Raw genomic sequence first — 24,382 nt, forward strand, 5'->3', positions numbered from 1 at the left:
CAGAGGTGGTTCAAGCACCTACACTGAACACCTTCAAGAGTAAATTGGATGCTTATCTTGCTGGGATCCTATGACCCCAGTTGACTTCCTGCCCTTCAGACAGCGGGCTGGACTCGATGATTTTCCAAGGTCCCTTCCAGCCGTAATGTCTATGTCTATGAAAGTCAGGGAGGTCTACATTAAAGTGCAGCCACAATAGTGACTGTAGCATATGGCATACCACACTATCATATGGAGTTTATGTAGGCAATGGAGGAAGGACAGGGTAGACAAACTGGGCAGGGGTTCAGATTTCTCACTAATCTTGTGCTGTGGACATAGGAACACCAGGGATTTGTTCCCTGTTAGGTTGCTGAGCATTGTACTTCTAGTAGTAGCATTAATGCCACCCAGGAGCTGCTGCCTCTAGTATTTGAAATGCTGTTATTTTAGCACTGAACTGGACAGCAAAGCAGAGTGGTTTTCCTGACCAATCTCCAATGGTTTCTCCTTCTCTCAATTTACCAGCTGGGGCATGTCCAAGATCTACATGGTTGTGTTCTTTGGAGAGTTAGGTAGAGATCTATTTTAGGATTTTTACAGGAGGCAAACACCCACCTAACTAGGATCTGGGGTCTATGGCCTCCTTTGAAAATCCTGATAGTAACTTGTAAAGCTGGTGACTGGTTTTAAAACCTATGCTGTTTCCCCAGCAGGGTGCTGCTAGCAGAGTTTTATATACTCTGATCATCTTTATACTGGACTTGTTACTGAATCTTTTGGAGTGGCTGGAGCCTGAGGACAAGGACACAAGCAGCAGGACAGATGCAAGAGAAAAGCAGGTGAAGCCACAACCAGATCAGCATGGTAAGAGCCTAATAGTTAATGTCTGAATTATTACTCCTGTGCTGACACATTCCTCTTGCTTCAATTTTAGTAGGATTTTATCATCCCATTTCTTTACATGGAATGCTTTATTTTGCATGAGAAATGGTATGACAGGCTCACATACACCATAAAAGGATGGTTCTAGATCTCACAATTCCCAGCACAGACACTAGTTGAGTTGGAATTGAAACTGGGGAGAAAAGAAAAAAAGTGAGAGTTATGATATTATTTTATGGTCAAACTGGGTTTTGTGAACTACCTAGATTAGAAAGGTCCTCACTGGAAAGGTAGACTTTGTGGTAGTATGCCTTGAGACAGGGGAGTAGGCAACCTTGGGCTAGATGCTCCCCTGTCTCTGTGTGCCTCAACGTGGGGGCTTCACTGTGGAGCCCCCATGCTGAGGCACATGGAGCCTCCTTGCTGAGGCATGCTGTGCCACAGCATGTGAAAAAAATCCTCTCTCTCTTTGTCTCCTGGTCTAAGACAGTCCCCCTCCACTGCTTTACTCTAGCTGCACAATTTAACTCCACCTGGTCACCTAGGAAGCTACTTGACCCGGGCTGGAGAAATTCCTGAGGGGGGTGCGGGGGAAAGCGCTCACTCTTTCTTTGTCCTGTGTAACCCTAGTCCCCCCTCACCTGAAGTTGCTGATGTTTTTCAACCAGCCTGCACCAGCTGTGTTTTGAGGATACTTACTGGTCTATGGTGGGAACTTAAGGATGACATCACAAAAGATTTTAGAAGGGAGGTCACTCCATTTTGGGGTAGTCAGACATTTTGGGACACTGAAAGAAGCAATCAGTTTCTAGAGCTCCAGCGGTCTCCAGATGAATGTGTGAGTAACTTACCTGAAATTTAGCCAGTAACTTAAGGTTCAGTGAAATAGACGCATAACAAAAGGGCCAACAAGCCCAAGACTGCCTGTTCCCTGTCTTGAGTTACACTGTGCCCCAGCCAGGTGGAGGGAAGCTGACGTGGGTGCAGCATGTCTCAGTACAGGGGCCCCAGGTGCCTCAGTACAGTGAAGCCCCCATGAGACGTGCGGAGACAGGGAAGAAGCCAGTCTAGAGTTGCCTGCTCTCCTGTCTTAAGGCACCCTGCACCTCAGCCGGCCAGGTAGCTCTAGCATGGGAGCTCCACAGCACGCGGAGATGGGAGAGCAGGTAGTCCTGGGCTGTCTGCTCCCCTGTCTCTGCATTTGTTCCAGTGTTCCCCACTTTGGTGTGTGTTGTGCTGCTTTTTTCCAGGATCTTCTTTTGCTATCAGGAAATCCCAGTAGGAAATTTTGCCCTGGCACTGCAAATTAACAGAGCTGCACACTGATTAATGTGCAATTTGTGCAGTTTGTGGTGCTGTAAAGAGGTTTATAGTGCCACAAATCACATGTGCCTGAACATCTGGATCCAGCCTGTGAGTTTCCAGATCCACGACATGCTAAGTATCCAGACCAGGCAAAAAGACAGATCATTTACCAACCATGCCAGGATGCTTTCAGCATCCCAGACATCCTGAGCCAGGTTCATACAAGCAACACAGACTGTCATCTACTAGGAAATCAGCTGCCAGCTTGTTCTTGTTAACCATCAAATGACAGTCATGTTGAAATGCTTCTCAGTCTTCAGCCAAATGAGAAGGAATTAGATCAATGATGCAGAAGTCCCATTACTATGGACAAGACAAAGCTGGAAAGGATTTATAGGGTTTCTGTTCCCAGTTGGGTGACCCTTGGTTTCAGTAGAATGTGGGTTAATTGTGTTAATTTCAGTGGAATGATCTGGTACAGAGTAAAAAATGTTAACCTTCCATGTCCCTGATCAGGAAGGATCCTAGTTTTTGCTGATAAAAAAATAAATCTCCAATTTTTGTATTAAAAAAATAATCCCAAATCCACATTTTTCCATGATTAAAATGAAATGACACTAATGTATAGCTTATAGTGGTGTTTCTTATTAATCATGGAAAAATGTGGATTTTGGGTTACTTTTTTAAATCCAAAAATTGGGGATTTTTTTTATCAGAGTGTGCCCGCTGCGCTTCAAACACCCATTCCTGAGCTGCCCTAGCATGAGCACCTGGTTGGTGGTGGATGCCAAGGGGACTCATCAGATTCCTGGGAGGGACTTCCATCACCCCTGAGAAGGCCCCTAAACTCACCTGCCATGATTTTGATTGTATCTTCAGTGGGGGTTTCCTTCTCTGCTGGTCCCTTAGGGTCGGTTGCTCTTCCCGACAGATGTTCGTGGGGCTTCACCTTCTCTACGCCCCTTCCTTATGCCAACCTCTGGCAAGCCTCCAGATCTTGGGGCAGCCATCCCTCCGTTAAGGATGACTCCTGATCTGGATGTCCTCCTCAGGATGACTGTCTCAGGTTTGTTTCCGGGATGAATCACGGGCCTATTGGTTGTGCCTATTCTGCCTTTTTTTCCCCATTGTTGGCAACCACTTATTGAGCCTCGGGGTCACTCTAATGATGTGATGCAGTTTGGATCCTCTTCGAGATGACTGTGACCACAGCAACACACAAGAGAACCAAAGGAAAAGAAAACCAAAACAGCCAGACCTTGACAAAAAAACAGTGAATACAAACATGTTAATATAGACTACAACCAGGACAAAAAGGGGTCTAGAACAAAAAGGACAAAAAGGCAGTCAGGGAAAAGGGACAGAGAGAGTATGCTGTCATCTCCCTATTTCTGCCTTGGGGTCGTGACCCAATAGCATTCCCTCGATGCTGCTCCACTCTAACCCTCCATGGATCTATCTTCTGCCCTTCCCTGGGTCAGACTATCTTTACAATCTGGTACCTGTGACCTACTGGAGTGTGAAGTCTTTGTCATTGCCAGGTCAATAGTGATTCTATCCTCGGTGATGCTGTTCTCAGGTGCCAATGTGGATCACCCCCAGCGTGGGGTTCCTCTTCCACCACCAAGGGTGCCTGGCCCCAAACATACCTTGCTTCTCTGTCTGGGTGCCACTTAATGCCAGCGCACAGAGCTTCAGCAACCTCTGTTTTTGCTCTCTGATCCAGGCATCTGCTCCCAGCTTGACACTGTCTGCAGCTAGCTTACAGAGCCTCACCAGCCTCCATAGCTGCTCTCTATTTAATATCTACAAGCCAGGGTGGCTCACTGATGTCTTGGAGAGTCTCTGCAGCCCCCACTGCTACTCTCCACTTCTGGGGTCTATTTTCTAACTGAAGCTGCTTGCCCCTGGCATGGGAAGCCTCCATCATCTTCCCCACTCTCCCTTCTTCACCCTCATTGGCCTCTTTTATCTTTGCTGGCAGGTGATTGCCTCTGATATCACCTGCCGGTCCCAGCTGTATATAGGTGTGGCTTGTAAACTGCACAGGCTCTGTCTTTTCTTCCCTCAGTGTCTGCTTTCCTGTATACAGTAAGTGACTCCTTTTGTAATCCTTTTCTTTGAAATGTGTAATTCCCATCCTGGGGTCCCTTGAGAGAGGGGTCTCTAGCTCCCAGGTGGTAGCACCCCTGGGACACAGAGAAAACCAGGATCCTGCTGATCAGCTCTAACCCATCAAATATGGTTTGGAGTTTCAAGTAAAGAGACCTCAACCACAGGTAAATATGGGGGTGCAGTATCATCTCCCTGATTCTTGCTAATGTTGCTACTCCACACCTGTAACAGCCCTCCCTCTTTTTTCATTGATTTGATGTTCCACTGTTCAAACTATCCTTTCTTCTGCAATTTTGTTGTCTGTTACCTATTCCTGTTAATGTATCTCTACAATTTCACAGCTCTGCAGACTCTTTAGAAATGACTGACAGCGAAGCACTGGCAGCACTATCAAGATGTTCAAGAAGGCTAGATTTTGTTTTATGACTCTGAATAAGAGACATACATATAACTATAATAGCTGCAGGATTAATTACTCAACCTTTGACTATTTTAAACCATTTTGCCTTGTTCCTTGTGTTTTTCAAACATAATATATAATCCTGGAAAACAAGTTCACATTCTAATGGTTATATTTGTTTTGCTTTGATCTTAAACTGAATAATATAGTGGTCATCCATTATCACATCAGTAAAGCTTCTAGCTTCTCTTTTACAGGAGAAAAATGTATTGTGTTATATGTGCTGATATGCCATGTCATCTGCATCTCCCTTTTCAAAATCCTAGATCTGCTCATGTCAACAACCCACTTGGAAAATCTTTCATACATATAAATATAATGAAGTCAAATCAGCTAAAGCACTAACCCACTAAAACTTCTCCCTGATTCTTGCTAATGTCTCTCCACTCCACACTTGTTAATGCCCCTTTAGCTTTACTTAAACACTGCAGGTGGAAAGTGTTTTTGTAAGCAGCCCCCTCCCCGCATTGGATTGTTTCCTAGAACTATAAAGTACTGTAATAACTTCCTTTTGAGGAAGATTAACATTCAGTTATTCAATTAAAATGGGCTGCAGCTGCTGCTGCTGTTGAAACAAGCTCTGTTGAAATGAGCTCTCTCTAAATGAGCTATCCTTAGGTCCTAGCAGTAACACAGTTGTGTTCCTGCAACACTGCCTGGGCTAATGTAAACCTGGTTCTCAGCAAGATTTAATAATCCAGGCACTAATATTGCCATGATGCTTTTGGCATCTGAGCTACCAATACCTCTGAACAAGCTATCTTGGGGGTTTTTTTGTATGATAAATATAGTACACAAACTTATCTGCTACTCCAGGCTTGGAGAAGCTTGTTTCTGCCTCAGCCTAAGACATTGCTTTTAGGTGCCATTTTGGTTATGGCATTACAACAGTAATTCAGAAGAAGCAGATTATTTGGCTAAATTAGTTCCATTAAACAGAAGGCAAAAGAAAATAGCATGGTAGCATTATATTGCAAGTAAAATAAGCCTGAGAGAGAATGCTGAAGTCCCAGGAATACTGTGCAATATAGCAGGTGACAGACTGAATGTCCTTTAACAATTTACAGCTTTTATCCCAGTAAATCAGATACATCACATGGTTTATATTGGTTTTGTGGTGGCGTCATTCACCATGAGGTCCCGTGGTTTGTAATAGTAGAGTTAGGTGGAATTGTCTTTCTAACATGTACCTCTCTGACCCCCCAGCTGCTGTTTCAGGAGGGAAGTATGGCATTTATCTGTGGTCAGAACACAGTGGGTCTCATCCTATCTCAAAGTGTCATGACAATACTGGCCCAAAGCAGGTACTGTATTGCCCCTCTCTGCCTTTTATACACTTTTGTCTATGAGTGTGTGTGAAAATGGTACCGTCATTCTGTTCCTGTATTCCACTGCAGATGCCTGCTGAATCTGCAAGTCTTACAAACATCCAGCTCGGCTGTTCACCTATGTCCAAAATGATGTACAGACCTGGGAGGCAGCTGCCTAAACTATCACGCATGTCCCATCAGGTGAGTGGGGTACCACATCTAGAATCATAGAAAAGTGCTACAAAGGGGCATTGGTGTAATGTCTGTGCATGCAGTGGTGTATTCCAGTGCATTGTAAGTAAGGGGCAGTGCACAGCTATATTGGCTCGGGAGCAGAGCAGGGAGTAGGCTGTTGCAGAGATGCAGAGTTCAGCCCATGGTTTCACCAGAAAGGAAGGAGTCTGTATCAGCCTGTTTTCTGCTACAGATTGTTTACGTTTCTGTGCCCATTTCAGTGCACTGGTAGTTCTGTGAGGAGAGCCAAAGAACCTTCTATTTCCACCCACCTTTGTGGAAGGGAGAACAGCAGCTTTCTTTCAGCAGTGGTTGCTTCCCACATACTATGGGGCTGGCAGGGAACACAGGGGCACCTTGTTGCCTTGCATGGCCACCTGGACGAGCTCCTGGCTCAGGTCTTAGGGGCTATGTCTGAAGTGCCTGAATCCAGATAAGAAAGTTGGTAGTCCAAGAGCTCACTGGCTTGCCAGACTAGCCTAGCCACGCTCCCATGGTGATGACCAATGTCCAGCAGCAGCAAACCCTCCTCCCAATTTCTGCTTCCCAAACCTGGGGGGAAGAACGGTGCAGCCTGGAGATGAGGGCAATCAGCTTTGCCTCTTCCCTTTCCCACTGACTCACAAACCCAGGCAGCAGCTCTACAACCTGCTCCTACATCCACTGATGGCAGCTCAAGGGCAGGAAGAACAAAAACCTTTCTCACACACATGTGGGTCCTGAGCCCTCCTGCACTCCTGCACCCCTACCCATGCTGCACCACCCACTGTCCCTCTGGCAAGCCCATGCAGTCCTCCCACCTGCTCTACTCTCCGCACAACTGCCTGCCCCCTTGTCCATGAGAAGTCTCTGTCTCTTGCCACCACTGCCCAAACTGCAGTACATCTAACTCACCCAGAGCTCACCAGTCCAAAAGTGCTTTTAGACTGCTACAGGTCACAGAAGATCACCCTGCTTGGCTGTTCTGCCCCAGGAAGAGGAGCAGCATTGCACACAGGCAATCAGAGGTGACTTTCCTCCAGTGGCACTAAAAATGAACATCACTTAGTAATTTGGATTTCAGTGTTCCAAGTTGACCCACTGGTGTGGTCACCTGAAAGCACTGCCACATTGCCCCATCTTCCACCTGACTGACCTCACCCCCTACCCCATTCCCAGACCTTGCTCTCTCCCCCACACCACTCCTGCAGTGCACATGAGGATTTTCTTCTGTTTTCACAATCTACTTTGGAACCATGTGGCCTCCTGTCCCTTTTACTAACACTCAATGCATCTCCTCTGCAGTTGCCCAGAAAACAGGCTCTTCAAAGCCACCACCAAGTGAAACCAGCCCAGACTGATGTGTTGAAGGAGAAAGTTGCAAGTGTTTTATCTCCAGTTAAACTGTTCTCCGCTCCTTACCAGGTAAGGGGGCTCAGTGGGGAATCTAAGAGCAGTCGTTCCACTGCAGAATGTCACTACCTCACGCTGTCGACCAGTAGGGCCACTGCAGCATGCAAAGTGCCAACAGACCTCATATTTATTATGGGATGTGTGCCACAGGTATAATGGATCCATGACAAAGAAGTTGCTGATTCAGATGGGGAGAGCCCCTGGCTCCCTTGCAGCCTGCCCAGCATGAGCTGTCATGGAGGCTTGCAAGCTGTCCTTCCTTCACGGCAACCCGACAGCAACAGGGACAGGACTGGCAGGGCAGATTCTACCTGGTGGAGGGAATCTGTCTTCCCTGCTCTCAGGCAGCCTGAGACCCAGAAACCTAACATGGCTCCCAGGCTTCTGGAAGGCCCTTTAAGGGTCTGGGCACCCAGGCAATATGGCACTGGAGAGACCTGCTCCCTGGTTCTGGTCTGCCCATGCACTCTTTAAAGGTCTGGGTGCCTGGGGAGGCACCCATAACAGTTCCAGTACCTGCAGAGCAGGGGACTGCAAGAAGAGCTGGCCCTCACCTCAGGGTGCCCAGGAACAGCCCTGCTTGGGTGGTAAGGCTAAGGGGATTCCCTGCATGTGGTGGCAGAGGCTGTTGTGGGGATCTGCACCCAACAGTGGCTCCTATTGTGCTTGCAAGGAGTCCTTCACGCTTGCCCCCAGTGCAAGTGGCAACAACTGGATATGGGGAACAGCCATGGGATCAACCCCTGTCGCTATGGGGACTGCTGGACAACCCTATTGCCCTTGCTGCATAGTGGCAAAGTTGCCAGGGCTGTGCAGGTTACAGCAGGGGCTGATTGGGGTGTAGACTGCTTAACAAGGGTGATGGGCCGTCAGCAACTCCTAAAAATGTAAAGGGCTGCTGTAGCTTCAACACCAGTAGCCCATTAAACACGGGGAACACTAGCAGGCTCCCTGGCAACATGAGATCAGTTCCAGCTGGCTCTTGGGTTGCTTAGGAGCTGCAAGAAAAGGGGCTCATAGGCCTGTCAGTGAGTCTGTCTAGCTTGGGAGCCCTTTAAAGAGGTCCCTGAAGGCAGGACTGGGAGGTGCTATGGAGCAGCTTTTCATTGCTCCTTGGCCGGAGAGCATGCCTTTGTGGCAATTCTGTGCTCTAGTCAGGGGGTTTGAATATATAGCTGCCCATAGCACTTCATTTTTGTAGTGCTACAAATCTTGTAGTACTGCAGAAATAATGTCTGCGGGGAGCCTTAGTGAGTAAGCTTAGCAAGCAAGTGAACCCAGGGCAGGACACCGCACATTGTTTTAGTGAATGGATTTTAACTGGTAGTTAATGTCATTAGTAAATGTTCCTTGACATTTGCCATAACATGTCGTTCTTGTGAAAGGAAAAAGGTTTGAGGCGCTGACTAGTTTTTATGACAGATTTCCAGACACAATCTGTTAATTCACTAGCCTGTTACCAGCAGCATGTTCCTGATAAATAATGGAAGCCAATGTTTTATTATAGTGGTACCTAGCAGTAGGATTGTGGCCATGTGGGGTGAATAAAGAAATCTCTCTCCCTGCCATGCTTTGGAATGATGGAAAAATAAGGAGGTAATTCCCCAACAAGAGAGGGGGTAGTAAGTCACCCCAGAAGTGGGATAAAAGAAAATTGGTTTATTAGCAAATTCCCTACAGGTTGTGGAAAACCCCAGCTGTTTTCACAGCTCGGGGTCTTCTTTTTGCTCTCCACCTCTGTGCAACCCACTCCCCTGAGTCAGTCAGCTCGACTCCAGTCCCACTCTCTTTTTCTCTGTCTCACAGGTACCAGTGGATCCTTTCTCCATGGGACCTTCTCTCGGCCAGAGGACCCATCCAGTAAGTCTCTCCTCTCTCTCTCACCTCTTTGCTTCGCCACTCGCCATGGTTAACATCAGCCAGTCTTATCAGCAATCTGTTTCAGCGCTGGGTTTGCTGCTCCTGGCATCCCCACTAAATTTCCTCATGCTGTGCCCCAGAGGGCAAAGAAACTCCCCCTACCGTGGACTTTAATAGCTGCTGGCTCCTAATCAGTCAACATTCACCCTGGGTGCCATCCCCTTCCCAACTGTGTCTACTAAGTAATTATCCTTGCCCTGTCCCTGACTTGATTCCCCCTCCCCACTGCCACTCGCAACTTTGTAACATCAGAGGAACCCCCTTGTCTTTGCCCTGTTACAAGGATTTAGGATTTTTTTTCTGTTCTTCTGCCTATTTGCATACTGGGTAAGATACTGTGGTTTGTCAGATAGTAACAATCAGAGAGAGGATCAGAGTGGCCCATTCTGGTGTTAAAATCTGCAAATCAACTTCTACCTTTTAAATGCCTCTATTCCTACATGGCACAGCCTGTCTTGCAGCAGGGCAAGGGGAAGAGCATAGGGATTGTGGTACTGAGGTCTTCCCTTAGCTTCATCTTCTGGCACAATGGATATCCCATACTTGCCTTCATTTGGGAGGAAACTCCTTTCCTTGTTTCAATGTCACTATAACATTCTTAGAAGGGTAGTTGGACTCCATCTGTTCTGTCTTCTCCCTAGAGCAGGGGAAGACAGCCCTCTGCATGGATGCCAGAGCATGGCACTCAAAGGCATTTTTCTTGGCATGTCATCCACCCAGGGGTACACAAGGAAGGGGCCGGGGCTGTACGGTAACAACAAGGATTGGGCCCCTCATGGCTCCCCTGCCATCTGCCCCTGGCATGCCAACATCTCACAGACTGAAAGTTGTGGGTGTTTTGGGCACTCTGCCCAAAAGTATTCCCGACCCCTGCCTTAGAGTCTTTATAGTGCTCTTTTTCTCCACTTAGTTACAAGTCTTTTCCTGTGTCCTGTTCTTTTTCAGCCCATCCCCCAAAATGACCAACTTTTCTCCAGCTTTGTGGATGATTTTGAGAAGGTAAGGAAAGGCCCCTTAAAGTCCCTTAAGCATTTACCTGAAGCAAAAGATGGATACTGTGTTTAAGGATCCCCTTTGGTAGATTATTATACTCCCTTAAGACTTCCTAATGGTGGTAAAGTGTCATCCCTTTCCTGTACCTGTTTGGGAAGCTGAAGGGGCAGCACATTGTTGAGCAGTGCATCTCATTCCTCAGAGCAGCCTAGCAGCTCTCCTCACCCACACATTAGGGGGAGGTTAGTGGCACAACCTCCATCTCTGTGGTGTGAGTTGATGTGCTAGCAGCGAGTTGATGTGCTAGCAGTGTACCCCTTCTTGGGAGTAAAGGGAAGGTAAGCAGCACACGCCTTTCCTAGGATGCAGTCTGGTAAGGTGCCCTTTTCCTTTTGTGGATGAGGTTAGCTATTAGGGCTATGCAAAGCTTTGCTCCCTGATTTGATTCAGCCCAATTCAGTGGCCGAATCTCTGAATCTGAACTGAATCAGAGGACTCTCTAATTTCTCTGAATCGAAATGGAAACCTCCAAATCAATTCAGAGAGATTTGGAAAGATTCAGAGATTTGGACGTAAGAGACAGCTTTAAATGGTTTTTGGACATACCTCTAGGTAGCAGGGGCTTGTGAATGCTGCAATGCTGGGGCTCAAGGAGCATCCCACAGAAGTGCAGGGTGCTCCCCAGTGTGTTTGGCAGCAGACCTGGAAGTGGACCAGAAGCAGTTCTGGTCCACTTCCAGGTCCGCCAGGAAGCATGCTGGGGGGACCCTCCGCACTCCCCTGGCTCGGTGACTGGTGCCTTCTGGGTCTGCTCGGGACACCCGGGGTCCCCCTGCAGTCAATTGCTGAGCTATCCCAATGCATGTGCGTGGAGGGGGATAAGCAGCACATCCCTGTATGTCTCATTGACATTTTACTAACCCACAGTTTCAGTCTGATGACTGTGAATAGCAGATTCACGACTGGTAGAAGCTGAAAAATCCCCCATTTTATTCCTGTCTCTTCTCTGGATGCACCTACACATGCAATTAATGTGGAGGAATAAGTTCTGGAGAAATAATCTCTGGAGCAATGAGCCCCAGAGTTTATTCATGCACAGCAAGTTGAGCTGGGACATAGCAGCCCCAGCTGGCATGGGACGCAGGGGTTCAGCCTGCCAGCCTAGGGCTCCTCCTCCCAGCTCAACATGCTGTGGAGGGGCTGGCTGGGGCCTGAGGGCACTCTAGCGTGGGGCTATCTGGCAGGCAGCCCCCCCGCACTGAAGTAGCCTCAGATGTGTACACACATACTCACTTTCTGACAGTTAAGCCAGCTTAACTTTTTTAAAGATGATTTAACTGTCAGAGTGTACAAATGTATGTGGAGCAGAGTTGGCTTAATTGTGGCACAAGATAATATACTTCCGAGGTGTATTATGTTGAGTTGAATTGCATTAGTTAAGTCAACTTAGCTCAGAAGATGGCTGTCACCATGTGAAGGAGCTGTATGGGTGAATGCTCCTTCATGACTTAACTTAAATCAGCATAGTTAAGTTGTTTTAGTTAAGTCACTTTATAGGGCAGCATCTACATGTGTGCTGCTGTGGAGTTTGTTACTCCCCAGCAGGATAGTACTTGTATTTACCTGCTGTGGAGTAAATTAGTTTACTCTGGCCGAATAGGAGCACACGTGTAGATGCGTGACTTTTACTGTGCAGCTAATTAGTCAACTGTGCAGTAAACGTCTTGCGTTAATACACCCTCTGTGTCTGTGATTCCCTGTTCCTTTTAGAGGGGTTTGATCTCCTGTTTGATTCCACCACACTTTTCTTACAAGCCAGATGGGGGGCACCTGTGGTACTCTGCTGTTTTACTGCCACCTCCTGTCCTAGCAAAGTGTTTATGGTTTCTTGAAGGCTGCTGTCAGCCTCAGTTGGATATCTGTATTGTTTTGGGGTAGGGGATTAGGTCCAGCAGTTAATGCCAGGGCTTCAGTTTTCCCATATTCCAATTTATGTTGGGCCCTCATCTGTGGGCACTTATCAGCTTCGGTCTGGACATCTTTTTCCCATTCAGGTTTCATTATGCTTTCTGTAGCTTTGAGACCAGCACATACATGCCTTGCCACAACCACGTGGGGGAGCTCATCCACCATGCTACCTGCCATCTGAAAAAACATGGTTTTATTACTCAGATCCACAGTTATTTGTATATTTTAAAGCTATCTATGCCCGCTATTCTTTGCTGCCATCTTTTTATTGTTTGGCATGTGACTGCAGCCTATTGGGTCCCTATTCCAAATGGCTTCACCTGTGAGAAGGGTACTAATGATTATTTTCTGTTAAACCCTTCAAGCCACTTTCCCCTTCCTTGCTTCCAGTATGAGAATTGAGCCCCTTCTATACTCACAACTTAAAACAAAGTGCCCATGTTGGTTAGCTTTATTTGCCTCAGTGCCTGACCACCTTTATCACATCCGAACTGCACTTTCACTAGAGGACTGCCCCCCCCCAGCTGTCATATTTTATGGGTGCTAGAAAAAGGGGGCTATCAGAAACTGGGATGTCCTAACACCTCGGAGGTGAAGCATTAAGTCCCAGCCCTCCCCATTATTTGTGATGAGATAAACATCAAAATAAGTGCACAGTAGGCAGGCCATCTACTTCTCCTTTTTCCTGTTTAATAAGCTGGTGCCAGTTTTGTGCTGTACAGGATTCTGATTTTTTTTGGTTTCCTGAAGCCTTCCCTTTTTTCTCTCACAGATTTCTTTGTCCTCATCAGTCCATTATTACTAAATGTAACAACTGAGACTTTTCCTTTCCCTTTCCCTTTCTGATAGGCTTCATTACTGCTTCGCACATGCAGTACTGCATCTTGAATTGTCTCCCAGTTTGACCCTAAATCTCTCACAGCAATGGGAACTTGCTTTTCATTTCCCTGTTGAGTACATGAAACAGGAGCTGTTTGAACAATGGATTAGCATCCCTCATATATTGCCCTGCTGGGCATGTTTAAATTGACCCCAATCTGGAAGGCTAGCCACAACTTATTTATAAATATTTTAGCATCTTTACCCAGTTTTTATACATATCTAGCTACTGTGGACAACATCCCATCATTTCCCACAAATATTCTTGCAACATCTCTCATGATGGCCATTGTTTCTTTCTCCATCCTTACAAACCTTTTCAGACAGTAAGGAACAATTTTTCTCCCAAGGCCACTTTTACCATTCTGATGACATTTCCCTCTGCCAGTTTATCTGACTCCCATATCTGATTTAGGGAATATAACAAATTCCATAAATTATCCCTATTTAAGGATCCTAACATTTTATCCATGACAGATGTGGGAGGGAGAGCAGAAGCCTTTAAGCAGCAGTGGTTGCTTCCCACATATTCAGGGGCTGGCAGTAAACACAGCGGCACCTTGTCTGAGCTCACAGTCCAGGTCTTAGGGGCTCTGTCTGTCCCATGTACTTTTCTAAAGTGCCTGCATCTTTTAGATATACACAGAAAGCCATAGAGGGATGGTAGGATAGAGAGAAGTGGGAGGTTGATTTTACTGATGACAAGAATGCAGAGGACAGAATAGGATCTAGGATGGAGATGTGCCTGTTTTCCCAGATGCAGTAGCCAGGAAGGGGAGAGGTGCCTCTAGGTAAGGAGCACTCTGAACCTTAGGCTGCTTTGTTTTATTTGCACAGATTGGCACTACTGTCATCCAAATGAGAAAGTCAGTGGTCTACTACCAGACTAGCCTAGCCATGCTCCCGTGGTGGTGGCCAATGTCCAGCAGCAGCAAACACTCCTCCCAGTTTCTGCTTCTCAAACCTGGGGGGAAGGATGGTGCTGTCTTGAGATGTGGGCAAGCAGTTTTGCCCCTTCGCTTTTCGCACTGGCTCACCAGCCCAGGAAGCAACTCCACAACCCAACCTGCTCCCACATCAACTGGTGCCAGGTCCAGGGTGGGAGGGGCAAACACCTCCCTCACACATGCAGATACACACGTGTGGGTGCTGAACCCTCCTGCACTCTGCCTGGAATCACTCACCTCCCTGCCCATGCTGCACCACTCACTGTCCCTCTGACAAGCCCATGCAGTCCTTCTACCTGCTCTACTCTGTGCACAACTGCCTGCCTCCTTGCCAATGAGAAGTTTCTATCTCTTGCCACCACTTCCCAAACTGCAATATGTCTAATTCACTCAGAGCTCACTGGTCCAAACCTGCTTTTAGGCTTCTGCAAGGCAGAGGAGATTGCTCTGCCTGGCTGCTCTGCCCCAGGAAGAGGAGCAGCATTGCACACAGGCAATCAGAGGTGGCTTTCCTCCAGTGGTGCTAAAAATGAACATCACTTAGTAATTTGGATTTCAGTGTTCCAAGTTGACCCACTGGTGTGGTCACCTGAAAGCACTGCCAGCTTGCCCCATCTTCCACCTGACTGACTTCCCCCCCTCATTCCCAGATCTTGCTCTCTCCCCCACACCACTCCTGCAGTGCACATGAGGATTTCCTTCTGTTCTCATAACCTACTTTGGCAGGGCTCTGGGACCATGTGGCCTCCTGTCCCTTTTACTAACACTCCATGCATCTCCTCTGCAGTTGCCCAGAAAACAGGCTCTTCAAAACCACCACCAAGTGAAACCAGCCCAAACTGATGTGTTGAAGGAGAAAGTCACAAGTGTTTCATCTCCAGTCAAACCATTCTCTGCTCCTTCCCAGGTAAGGGGGGACTCAGTGGGGAATCTGAGAACAATCATTCCACTGCAGAATGTCACTACTTTATACTGTTGACCGGTACAGCCACTGCAGCATGCAAAGCCCCTCCAGACCTTGTGTTTATTGCAGGATGCGTGCCAGATTTTTGCAATAAATGGTAACGTGCCAGACAGTAAAAGAACTTGTCCAAAGAAAGAAATGGCCAATCTGCCACAGATATAGTGGACCCATGACAAAGTTGCTGATTCAGATGTGGAGAGCAGCTGTCTCCCTTGCAACCTGCCCAGTGTGAGCTGTCATGGAGGCTTGCAAGCTGCCCTTTCTGAACTGGCACCTGGACTGCCAGGGCAAAAGCTACCTGGTGGAGGTAACCTGTGTTCCCTGCTCTCAGGCAGCCTCAAACCCAGAAACTTTACATGGCTCCCAGGCTTCTCATAGGCCCTTTAATGTTCTGATCACCCATGCAGTATGGCACTTGTTACCAGATTTGCCCATCACTTTGGGGTACGCTCATTTATTAGGGGTATGTTTCTGGGGGTCTCTGTAATTCCATCAATGTGCTACTTGTGTCACTTGAGTTTCTATATGGAGCTGTATCTTTGCCTTTTGCAAGTCCTCACCCCAAATGGAGCTATCTTGCAGGACTCGGTTTCAATGGGGCTGGTTTCCTCCAACCACCGAATAAGTCAAACACATATATGCACATACACGCACAGATTAACAGGGCATGCCTGAGCCAGGTCAGGTTATTCAGCATTGATAGGCTAACACCCTTATAAGCCTTGAACTCGGTTCATCAGGACAACAATAAAATGCAGTCAGACACAAGTACATGGGTTAACAAGAGCGCATCTGAGTTAGGCCAGGATATTCAGCATTGACAGGCTGACACCTTCATGTGCCTTGAACTCAGTTCATTCCTTATTTTAGCAGGACTATAATAAATACAGTTAGACATACACACATGCTAACAGAGTATGTCTGAGCAGGCTGGGCCACATCAGCACTTTCAGCTGATACCCTCATGTGCCTCAAAACTCAGCACATCCCAATCTCGTCACAGTGGTCCTAGTAGTAACTCCCTTGATGAGCAGACCCCACCGTAGTTTTGGGCATTACAGGGATCTTTGGCTTAGGTAAAAGAAGCATTCTTACATAGCAAATGGGGAGGTCAAGGGGAAGGAAGAGTAAGCAAGGTTCAGAGAGAGAGTATAGCAACCAGCTTGACCTAAGTTACTTATTGCCAGGTATATGAACTTATGATGATACCAGTAATAATAACCATACAAGAGAGACAAATAAAAGTTACGATATTACATAGTTTCAACTGGGTATATGAGGAAGTCTAGCTCAGGTTTGATCAGCAAAACTCAGGTTTAGAAAGCTGTGCCTGGAGTAAGAAAACAAAAGTCAGGTTCCTGAAGTCAGAGAGAGAGAGTTGGGGGTCTCACCATTTGGCGAAGCTTGAACCAGTCGAGGTTCCCAGGTGTTGTTGGAGCTGGCAGGCAGGCAGAGTCCTGAGCATGATCAATGGAGGGATCCCAGGCAGAAAAGGAGTGGAACTGGTGTAGCTTTTGGATCCAAGCCCCAGGACAGAAACTTGAGCTTGGGTAGGGGTTTTTGTAGAGAACTAACAATGGCTCAAGGGAGAACACTAGGTTTGTTTATGGGTAAACAATGGCTCATATGCTAGATAATAGGAACTGATCACTCCTGACTATGGGTGACATTACTCTGAGGGAGCTCACAACACAGACAGGCAGATTCAGTGTTTTGGGCACCAATAAAGGAGTCATTACTAGAATTGGTTTGATAAATGCTGAACTGGGTGTGTGTGGATGTGGGTTGATTAGCATTTGGAGCAGGGATCCCCCATCATGCAATACTCCCCTACTTCTCTGGTCCCAGAGTTCAGTGTGGTCCTTGCCTTGGAATCTCTGTTCTCCATCCTGAATGCTAATGAAGGTGATTTCCTGTCCTATCTCCAGTGTAAATGAGACCAGAGGAGTAACTTTACTTCTGTTACCCTTGTCTGGAGGCCTTTAGGTGCATTTCCCACTGCAACTTCATTATCTTTTGTAAGTCCTTCTTCTAATCAGTTCTTCTTCAGGCAGAAGTGGGGAGGGGGTGAATCCTTTGTGAGTCAGACAGGTTGCGTACTGTGCCAGGGTTCCTCAAGAACATGGAGTTGACAGGTAACACACCGGAGAGACCTGCTTTCTGGTGCTGGCCTGCCCATGCACTCTTTAATAAAAAGTCCTGTTACCTGAGGAGGCACCCTGAACAGCCCGAGGCCCTGAAGAGCTGGGGACTGCAAGCAGAGCTGGCCCTCACCTCACAGGGTGCCCAGGAATAGCCCTGCTTGGGCAGTAAGGCTAAGGGGATACCTTGCAAGTGGCAGCAGAGGCTGTTGTGGGGATCTGCACCCCACAGTGGCTCCTGCTGTGCTTACAAGGAGCCCCTTCATGCTTGCCTCCAGTGCAAGTGGCAAAGGCTGATCGGGGGCACAGTCCTGGGACCAGCTTCTGTCTCTATGGGGGACCCTCAGACAGCCCTGTCATTTGCTGCCTGGTGGCAAGATTGACAGACTTGTGCAAGTTGCACCAGGGCCTAATTGGGGTGTAGACTGCCCAGGAAAGGTGAAAAACTGCCAGCAACCCTGAAAATGTAAAGGGCTAGTGGAGTTTCAACACTTGCTGCCCATTAAACATGGGGATCTCTAATGGGCTCCCAGGTGACACAGGAGCAGCTCCAGCTGGCTATGGGGCAGCTCTCTATTGCTCCCTGGCTGAAGCTTGCCTTTGTGACAACTCTGTGCTCTAGCCAGGGTGTTTTAAATGTGTGGCTGCCCATAGCATTTCATTTTTTGTAGTCCTACAACCAGGTCAGTATCTACACGTAAATTTACACCTGCTTAAACATAATGTGCCTCAGCATAAGCAGCACCCTGGACAGCCCCCCACATACACAGCTGTGTTGGGGCCTGTGGGCAGTGGGCAAGTGTCGCACTGGGAAAGTGGCGGGGAGCAACACGAACAATGAGTGCATTCCTGGCTGTGGAACGCAGAGAAAGACATGGGGCACACCCAAGGATCTGTCAGTGGCACATGTGGAGCTGGGGCTGCTGGACTGCAACCAGAGGTGGCTTGGCTCCAAGTGAGCAAAGGGCACTTCTGAGCCCCCAGGCTGTTTTAATAACTCAAGGTAGCTGCACTCAGTGCTGGGCCTGGTCACAGGGTACCAAACTGCCTGCCAGCACCCCAAAGCCTTCAGCAGCATAGCTGGGTGGTGCAGCCCAGCACCAGCTGACGGGGTGGGAGCCTCTAGTTCCCCCAGACACGATCAGCCCAGTCCCAGCCCCAGCCACGGCTCTAACCCCCTCCCTGTGTTCCTGCCTCCCCAGTGTCAGTCGAGCTGGCCGGAGCTGAGTCTGGGGGTGCTGGTGTTGCTGCCTGGCACCACCTAGAAGAAGCAGTGTCAGGGGCTTAGTTCCAAGTCAGTCAGTCAGCATACTGACAGATAACGCTGCTGCTGGAACCACCGCTCTGGCTCCAGTGTCTGCGCCTTGGAGAACAGCACCCACCAAGGCTTCTTTTTGGTGGCGCCTGGCAGCCGTGCAGGGCTCTGTAGGCTCAGCTCCAGCCCACTCAGTTGACATACACAGCATTAAGACACCTTAAGGTGTCTACATGTCTCTTAAGGTGCCATAACTATTCATACCTAAGTCTGAAACCTGCTTTATGCAGGTTTCAAACTTAGGCATGATTCGCATTAAATCACCATTTTTAATGTGCATTAAGGGAGCACCTGTGCCCTTAATGCACCTTAAAAGTGGTGATTTTAAGTTAATTGCTCCTAAAAGAGGCATGTGTAGATGCCTCTAGTACTACCAAAATAAAAATAATGTTTGCAGGGGGTCTAAGTGAGCAAGCTTAGCAGGCAAAGCAAACCGAGGGCAGGATACCTCTCATTCTGCTTTGATCAATGGAGTTTTAATTGGTGGTTAATGCCATTAGTACATGCTTCTTAACATTTTCTATAACATGTAGTTCATGTGAAAGGAAAAAGGTCTGGGGTGCTGATTAATTTTTATGACAGGTTTCCAAATAGAATCAGTGAATTACTAGCCTGTCACTAACACGATGTTCCTGATAAATAGTGGAAGCCAATGTTTATTATAGCAGTATCAGACTTTAGTGTAAATTTGATATCTGCATCATGCAGGTATCAAATTTATACCCAATTAAATGCTGCACAGTAATGCACATGGAGACGCCTTACTGTGCAGTAACACTGTGTGTGTAACGTTACTAACTTTAATCCCAAGTCAGTCCACACAGCCGTAATACCCTATAATGCCCGCACATGTAGATGCCGGTCTATTCTTGCTTACTGAGCAGTAACTTACTATGTTGTACCAGCATTGGGGGTTTTTTAAGCTAATTTGCATTTGTTTTATTTTAATATTTTGTTTTAATTAAGCTTTAAATCAATAATGTTTAGCATGAGTATAACAGTCATTTTATTTTATGTTTTAATGCAGTGATTTTAAGTTGCTATTACAAATTAAGTTTGTTATTGTATCCTTATTTTTTGTTATTTTGTCTTTATATATATATTTGGATGTATGAATGAATGAATGAAGAGTGAATGGTAAAAGCAGAGTAAGCTACATGTCAATAAACAAGTTACCAATTGGTGAATCATGCTGAAAAGGCTGAAGAATCCAATCTGTACCAGGAAAAGAATAAAGCTAAACAGAAAAGATAACATTGAAGACAAGGGGCATGTGCACTTGTAGCAGCTCAAATAGAAGTGGTGCAAATTTGATCTGGGGCTTTTTGCCTCAGCACACGTGCCCGGACATGCACTTTGGTGTGGGGCAAATTGTGCCACTTAGGGCAAAATAAACCTGCCTGGCTCCTCCTGGATCTGCAGCCAGAGTGAGCTAGAGCCCGGGGCCAGCACCTTTGCCCCATCATACAAAAAGCTGCGGCCTGGGGCCCTGTCCTGGCCTCATCAGTACAAAAAGCTGCCCTGTCAAGTAGCTCAGGACTACTTGCTCTCAGGAGCTTCTGGGACCCAGCCGATTGGTACCTGGAGACACTACCCCTTGTGCCAGCTGGATTGCTGAAGCAGCCCTGAGAGTTTCCTGCACCCTTTACCCACTGCAGCAGTCTGGCAGTGGGGCCTGCTGCCTGGCTGTGACCTGCTGCACACCTGCCAGACCTGGATGGGGACTGCACAGCCAGTAGAGGCATCTGCCCCTCTGCGCCAGCTGCCAGTGGGCTGTGGCTGCAGGGTTGGCCTTTGTGTGGCACTACTGCCATGTGTGCACCCTGCCCGGCCATCTGGGCAGCTATTGCGCAGAAGATCTGGCCTGAAGTAAGGCGTCCAGTATGGTGGCCTACACTGAACTGTCAAAGCATGTGCTTTTGGCCCCAATTGGCCAGGAGGTCAGCCACCTTCAGCTGGGTCCAAGGTGCCACCTCTGAGCAAGCTCCTTTGCCTGAGTCCTGCCACTGGCCTTCCTAGCAGGAATTCTGCTGTTCTCTATTTGAAAACTGAAAAATCCCTGATAAAAAAATCCCAAAATCACTCTGTAAAATACCCTGAAATGCATGTTCCTCCAAAATTAAAACAAAAGGCCACTATATATATAGAAAGAGAGACAGAGATCCAGGGGGCTGAGGGAGTGGGCAGGGACAGCAGAGGTCCCCCCCATTGTCCCCTCCCCCCACACCTGACTTACCGGTAGGAGACCAGGTCCAGTTTCTTGCGGCTGGCACGCTGCCTGTCCTGCATGGGCAGGCAGCAGGCTTCAGCACTGGGGTGAGGGCCAGCTATAGAGACACTCTGGCTGGCTACCAGAGCATCTCTGTGGAGGACCAAGCCTCAGGGCATGGTCTTGGACCATTCCCAAAATGACTAACTTTTCTCCAGCTTTATGGATGTTTTGGAGAAGGTAAGGAAAGGCTTCTTAAAGCCCCTTAAGGATTTACCTGAAGCAAAAGATGGATACTGTATTTAAGGACCCCCATCATTCTTTAATAGATTATTACACTCCCTTAAGACTTCCTAATGATGGTAAAGTGACATCTCTCTCCTGTCCTTGTTTGGGAAGCTGAAGGGGCAGTACACTTGAGCAGTGCAGCCCATTCCTCAGAGCAGGCTAGCAGCTCTCCTCACCCACACGTTACGGGGAGGTTAGTGGCACAACCTCCCTCTCGGTGGTGCGAGTAAACTTGCTACTAGATTTCCTCTTCCCAGGAGCAGAGGGAAGGTAAGCAGTGCACACCTTTCCTAGGAAGAAGTTTAGTGCTGTGCCCTCTTCCTTTTGTGGGTGAGGTTAGTTGTCCCAATGCATGTGGGTGGAGGGGGATTAGCAGCACATTCCTGTGCCCCATGGTTCCCATCTGAGGACTGCGAATAACAGATTCATGACTTTTAGAGGCTGAAAAATCCCCCAAGTTATTCCTATTCTCTGAATCTGTGATTTCCTGTGGCTTTTAGTGGGGATTGATCTCCTATTTGATTCCTTTACACTTCATCTGAACGAGCAGTAGTGGCTCCCCAGATTTTCCACATGTTCCAGCCCTTTCTGGTTGAGCTGTCAGATGTCTCAACATCTTGTGAGGCCTTCAGGGCAGTACTGAGTCTAACTTCATTTAAACTAAGATAGGAAATGTGACCATATTTTCTGTAATAATGGCACAATATGAAATTGCATAAAATCAGCTTAAAATTATTTGAAGAGGTAGTTGACATAGAAAATTTTTAAAACATGTTTAGAAACATGTCTTTGTTTTTAGTTCAATATTTTTCATGCAAAACCAACCCTAAAAAAAATCAAGTTTCTGAAAACAATTTGGCAACATTTTCTGTTTTTGTTACCAGTTTGTTTTCTGACATCCAAAACCCAATAGTTTCAGGTGGGGAGGGGAGGGGAATAGAGGGTTTGGCTTCTCATTAAAAATGGGAAAATGTTAATCTAAATGAATAGCTCTTGTGAAAATTTTTGTTTTGGGCAAAAAAAGTCATTTGGGGGGTCCAAATATGTTTTGGAATAAACATTTCAACCATATTTCATTCTGAGATATTCTTATTTTCTCCCAGCAATTTCCACCTCTCCCACCAAGAAGGCTGTATGTGAAACCATCATCACTGCATCCCATCTACGTCAGTCTGTTATGAGCCCCCCATGTGAGTACATGTGCAAAATGCACTTGCTTCCTAATTCTAGAATTCCTATTATTACACAGATTTGGTACTTTTCATACTTGAGGACTTGTCTAGAAGCAACTTTAAAAGCTCGGGTGAGGAGAATGTTCCTGGTACCATGAAAAACACTAGTGCTTGATGGGAGGTCACTGAATTTATCAGCTATAGGGTCTTTCCATGAACTTTGCAATTTCATTTGGATTTGGGTCTGCTTGTGAAGCAGCTCGCACATTTGGATTGATGCTTGGGCATCCAAGGACATGCGTGTGCCAGAAGCAGTTAAATCAATTCTGTTTAAACAGTCCCCTCCCCTTGAGTGATGCATATTTTAGCTTTTCCCTAGCTCTTGTGATCTGCATTAGCACATGGAGAAAATAGAGAAAAAGAACTAGGAGATGGAGAGTGTGTGTCTCTGGTCATGTGATGGCCCCATTCTGCTCTCAGTAGCTGGCAGAAGACACATCACAAAATGTCCAAATAGTAAGAGCAAAATGGTGCTGAGAAGGGAAAGAGCCCAGCCCCACAGTCTTCTGTAGCACATCAGTGCTTGGCTGACTCACTGCTAGTCAGGCAGAACTGCACTGATTGCTTGTTCTAGCAAAGCCACATCTTCTCTTGGTTTCTCCCTTGTTGTTTGCTGGGTCCATTAGGAAAGGTAAGTAAGTGTAAGAGGTGGGGAAATGATATCAGCATAAAAGGATGGAGAAGAGAGAAGGAAGCAGAAGGCAGAGGAAAGCAGCTAATGACAAAAAGCCAGTGGAGGTAGCAGGGGAGAAAGAGGAATTTGCTATTTTAGTACAATCTCTGGTTCATTTGACAGGCTGGAGCAATGGAACCTTGTCCACGAAGGGTAAAAAGAGGTTATCATATGACAGGGAATCATCACAAATCTCCCCAGCATCTGCCTGCTGCCATATGTAGAGAGGAAGGAAGCAGAGCATCACTCAACATTGTGATATTGCCACTATTGGCATGGAATTATTTTTTTTTGTATTTAGTTTTTTAATGTAATTATTTAGTTGAATAAACTATTGGTTGAAAACACTGTTTTATTTATCCTGAAATTATTGCCAAACTAAGGTCAAAATTGGCAAAGAACTGGTGTCTAATACATAAATAACCAACCAACCAACCAAAGGGCATTAAGCATGCTGCCCCTCACTATAAAGTCCAAAAGTCCAGAAGTTAGAACATTCACCTGGGAAGCAGGTTCAAACCCTCTCGTGAAGTCATTCAGAAAAGGGATTTGAACAGATGTAGTCTACTTCTCAATAAAGTGCCCTGACTACCAGGCCCTGGGCCCAGCTGGTCCCAATTGAACAATCAGGATATTTCTGGGACCCTGAGTCTGTAGGAAACAGTTGCCACCCATCTCAGCCTTTAAAAGCAAGCCACAGGCAGCTGGGCAAAGGCTATGGTGCTTGTTCCTGACCCTTTTGTAGTTCCTTGACTCTACTTACCTGAAACTGTGACTTAGCTTCAGTCACAGTAAGCCAGAAGTGTCTGGGTTGTGGCTTTCTGTGACCCCGGCTTGACTCCTGACTCCTTGTAGACCCAGTTTTTAGACTTCACCTGATCAGCCAGGTGACCTTCCCTATATGCCCACACTCTGGTTCTGAACAGGTGGGACAATCCCCTTTGTACACGATGCTTGCACATTCTTAGATGAGAGTCCAAACCACTGGCCTACTGTAGAGTTATTTCCATGCACTGTCATCTTCCTAGAGGAGGTGCAGTAGGGTGACCACCTTTTCAAAATGGAAAGGTGGGACACATGCCTAGTTCTCCTTTCCCCCCACAACTAGCAGCACAGCTGGAACAGAGCTGAGTGGAGCAGGCCTGGATGCGGGCTGCCTGGTGCAGGCTCAAG

General features: G+C 47.1%; 1 protein-coding gene across 1 annotated transcript; it reads left to right on the plus strand.

The window, feature by feature from the left end:
- Window positions 1-591: 591 nt before the first annotated feature.
- Window positions 592-24,157, plus strand: LOC109310431. Its single transcript, XM_019535547.1, has 9 exons — window positions 592-846; window positions 5,951-6,048; window positions 6,142-6,255; window positions 7,573-7,692; window positions 9,487-9,540; window positions 10,546-10,599; window positions 15,175-15,294; window positions 22,408-22,494; window positions 23,333-24,157. The coding sequence occupies exons 1-8, from the start codon at window positions 678-680 to the stop codon at window positions 22,483-22,485; spliced, it is 807 nt and encodes a 268-aa protein (XP_019391092.1). The 5' UTR covers window positions 592-677; the 3' UTR covers window positions 22,486-22,494; window positions 23,333-24,157.
- The last annotated feature ends 225 nt before the right edge of the window (window positions 24,158-24,382 follow it).

This window comes from Crocodylus porosus, unplaced genomic scaffold (genome assembly GCF_001723895.1).
Source record: "Crocodylus porosus isolate Cpor-Errol unplaced genomic scaffold, CroPor_comp1, whole genome shotgun sequence".
Lineage (NCBI taxonomy): Eukaryota > Metazoa > Chordata > Crocodylia > Crocodylidae > Crocodylus > Crocodylus porosus.

Bases quoted from the DNA above. Each gene is read 5' to 3' on its own strand.
- LOC109310431 (XM_019535547.1), top strand. From the start codon at position 678: ATGCTGTTTCCCCAGCAGGGTGCTGCTAGCAGAGTTTTATATACTCTG. The intron at 7,693-9,486 runs GTAAGGGGGCTC...TCTGTCTCACAG, and splicing joins TGTTCTCCGCTCCTTACCAG to GTACCAGTGGATCCTTTCTC. The intron at 9,541-10,545 runs GTAAGTCTCTCC...GTTCTTTTTCAG, and splicing joins TCGGCCAGAGGACCCATCCA to CCCATCCCCCAAAATGACCA.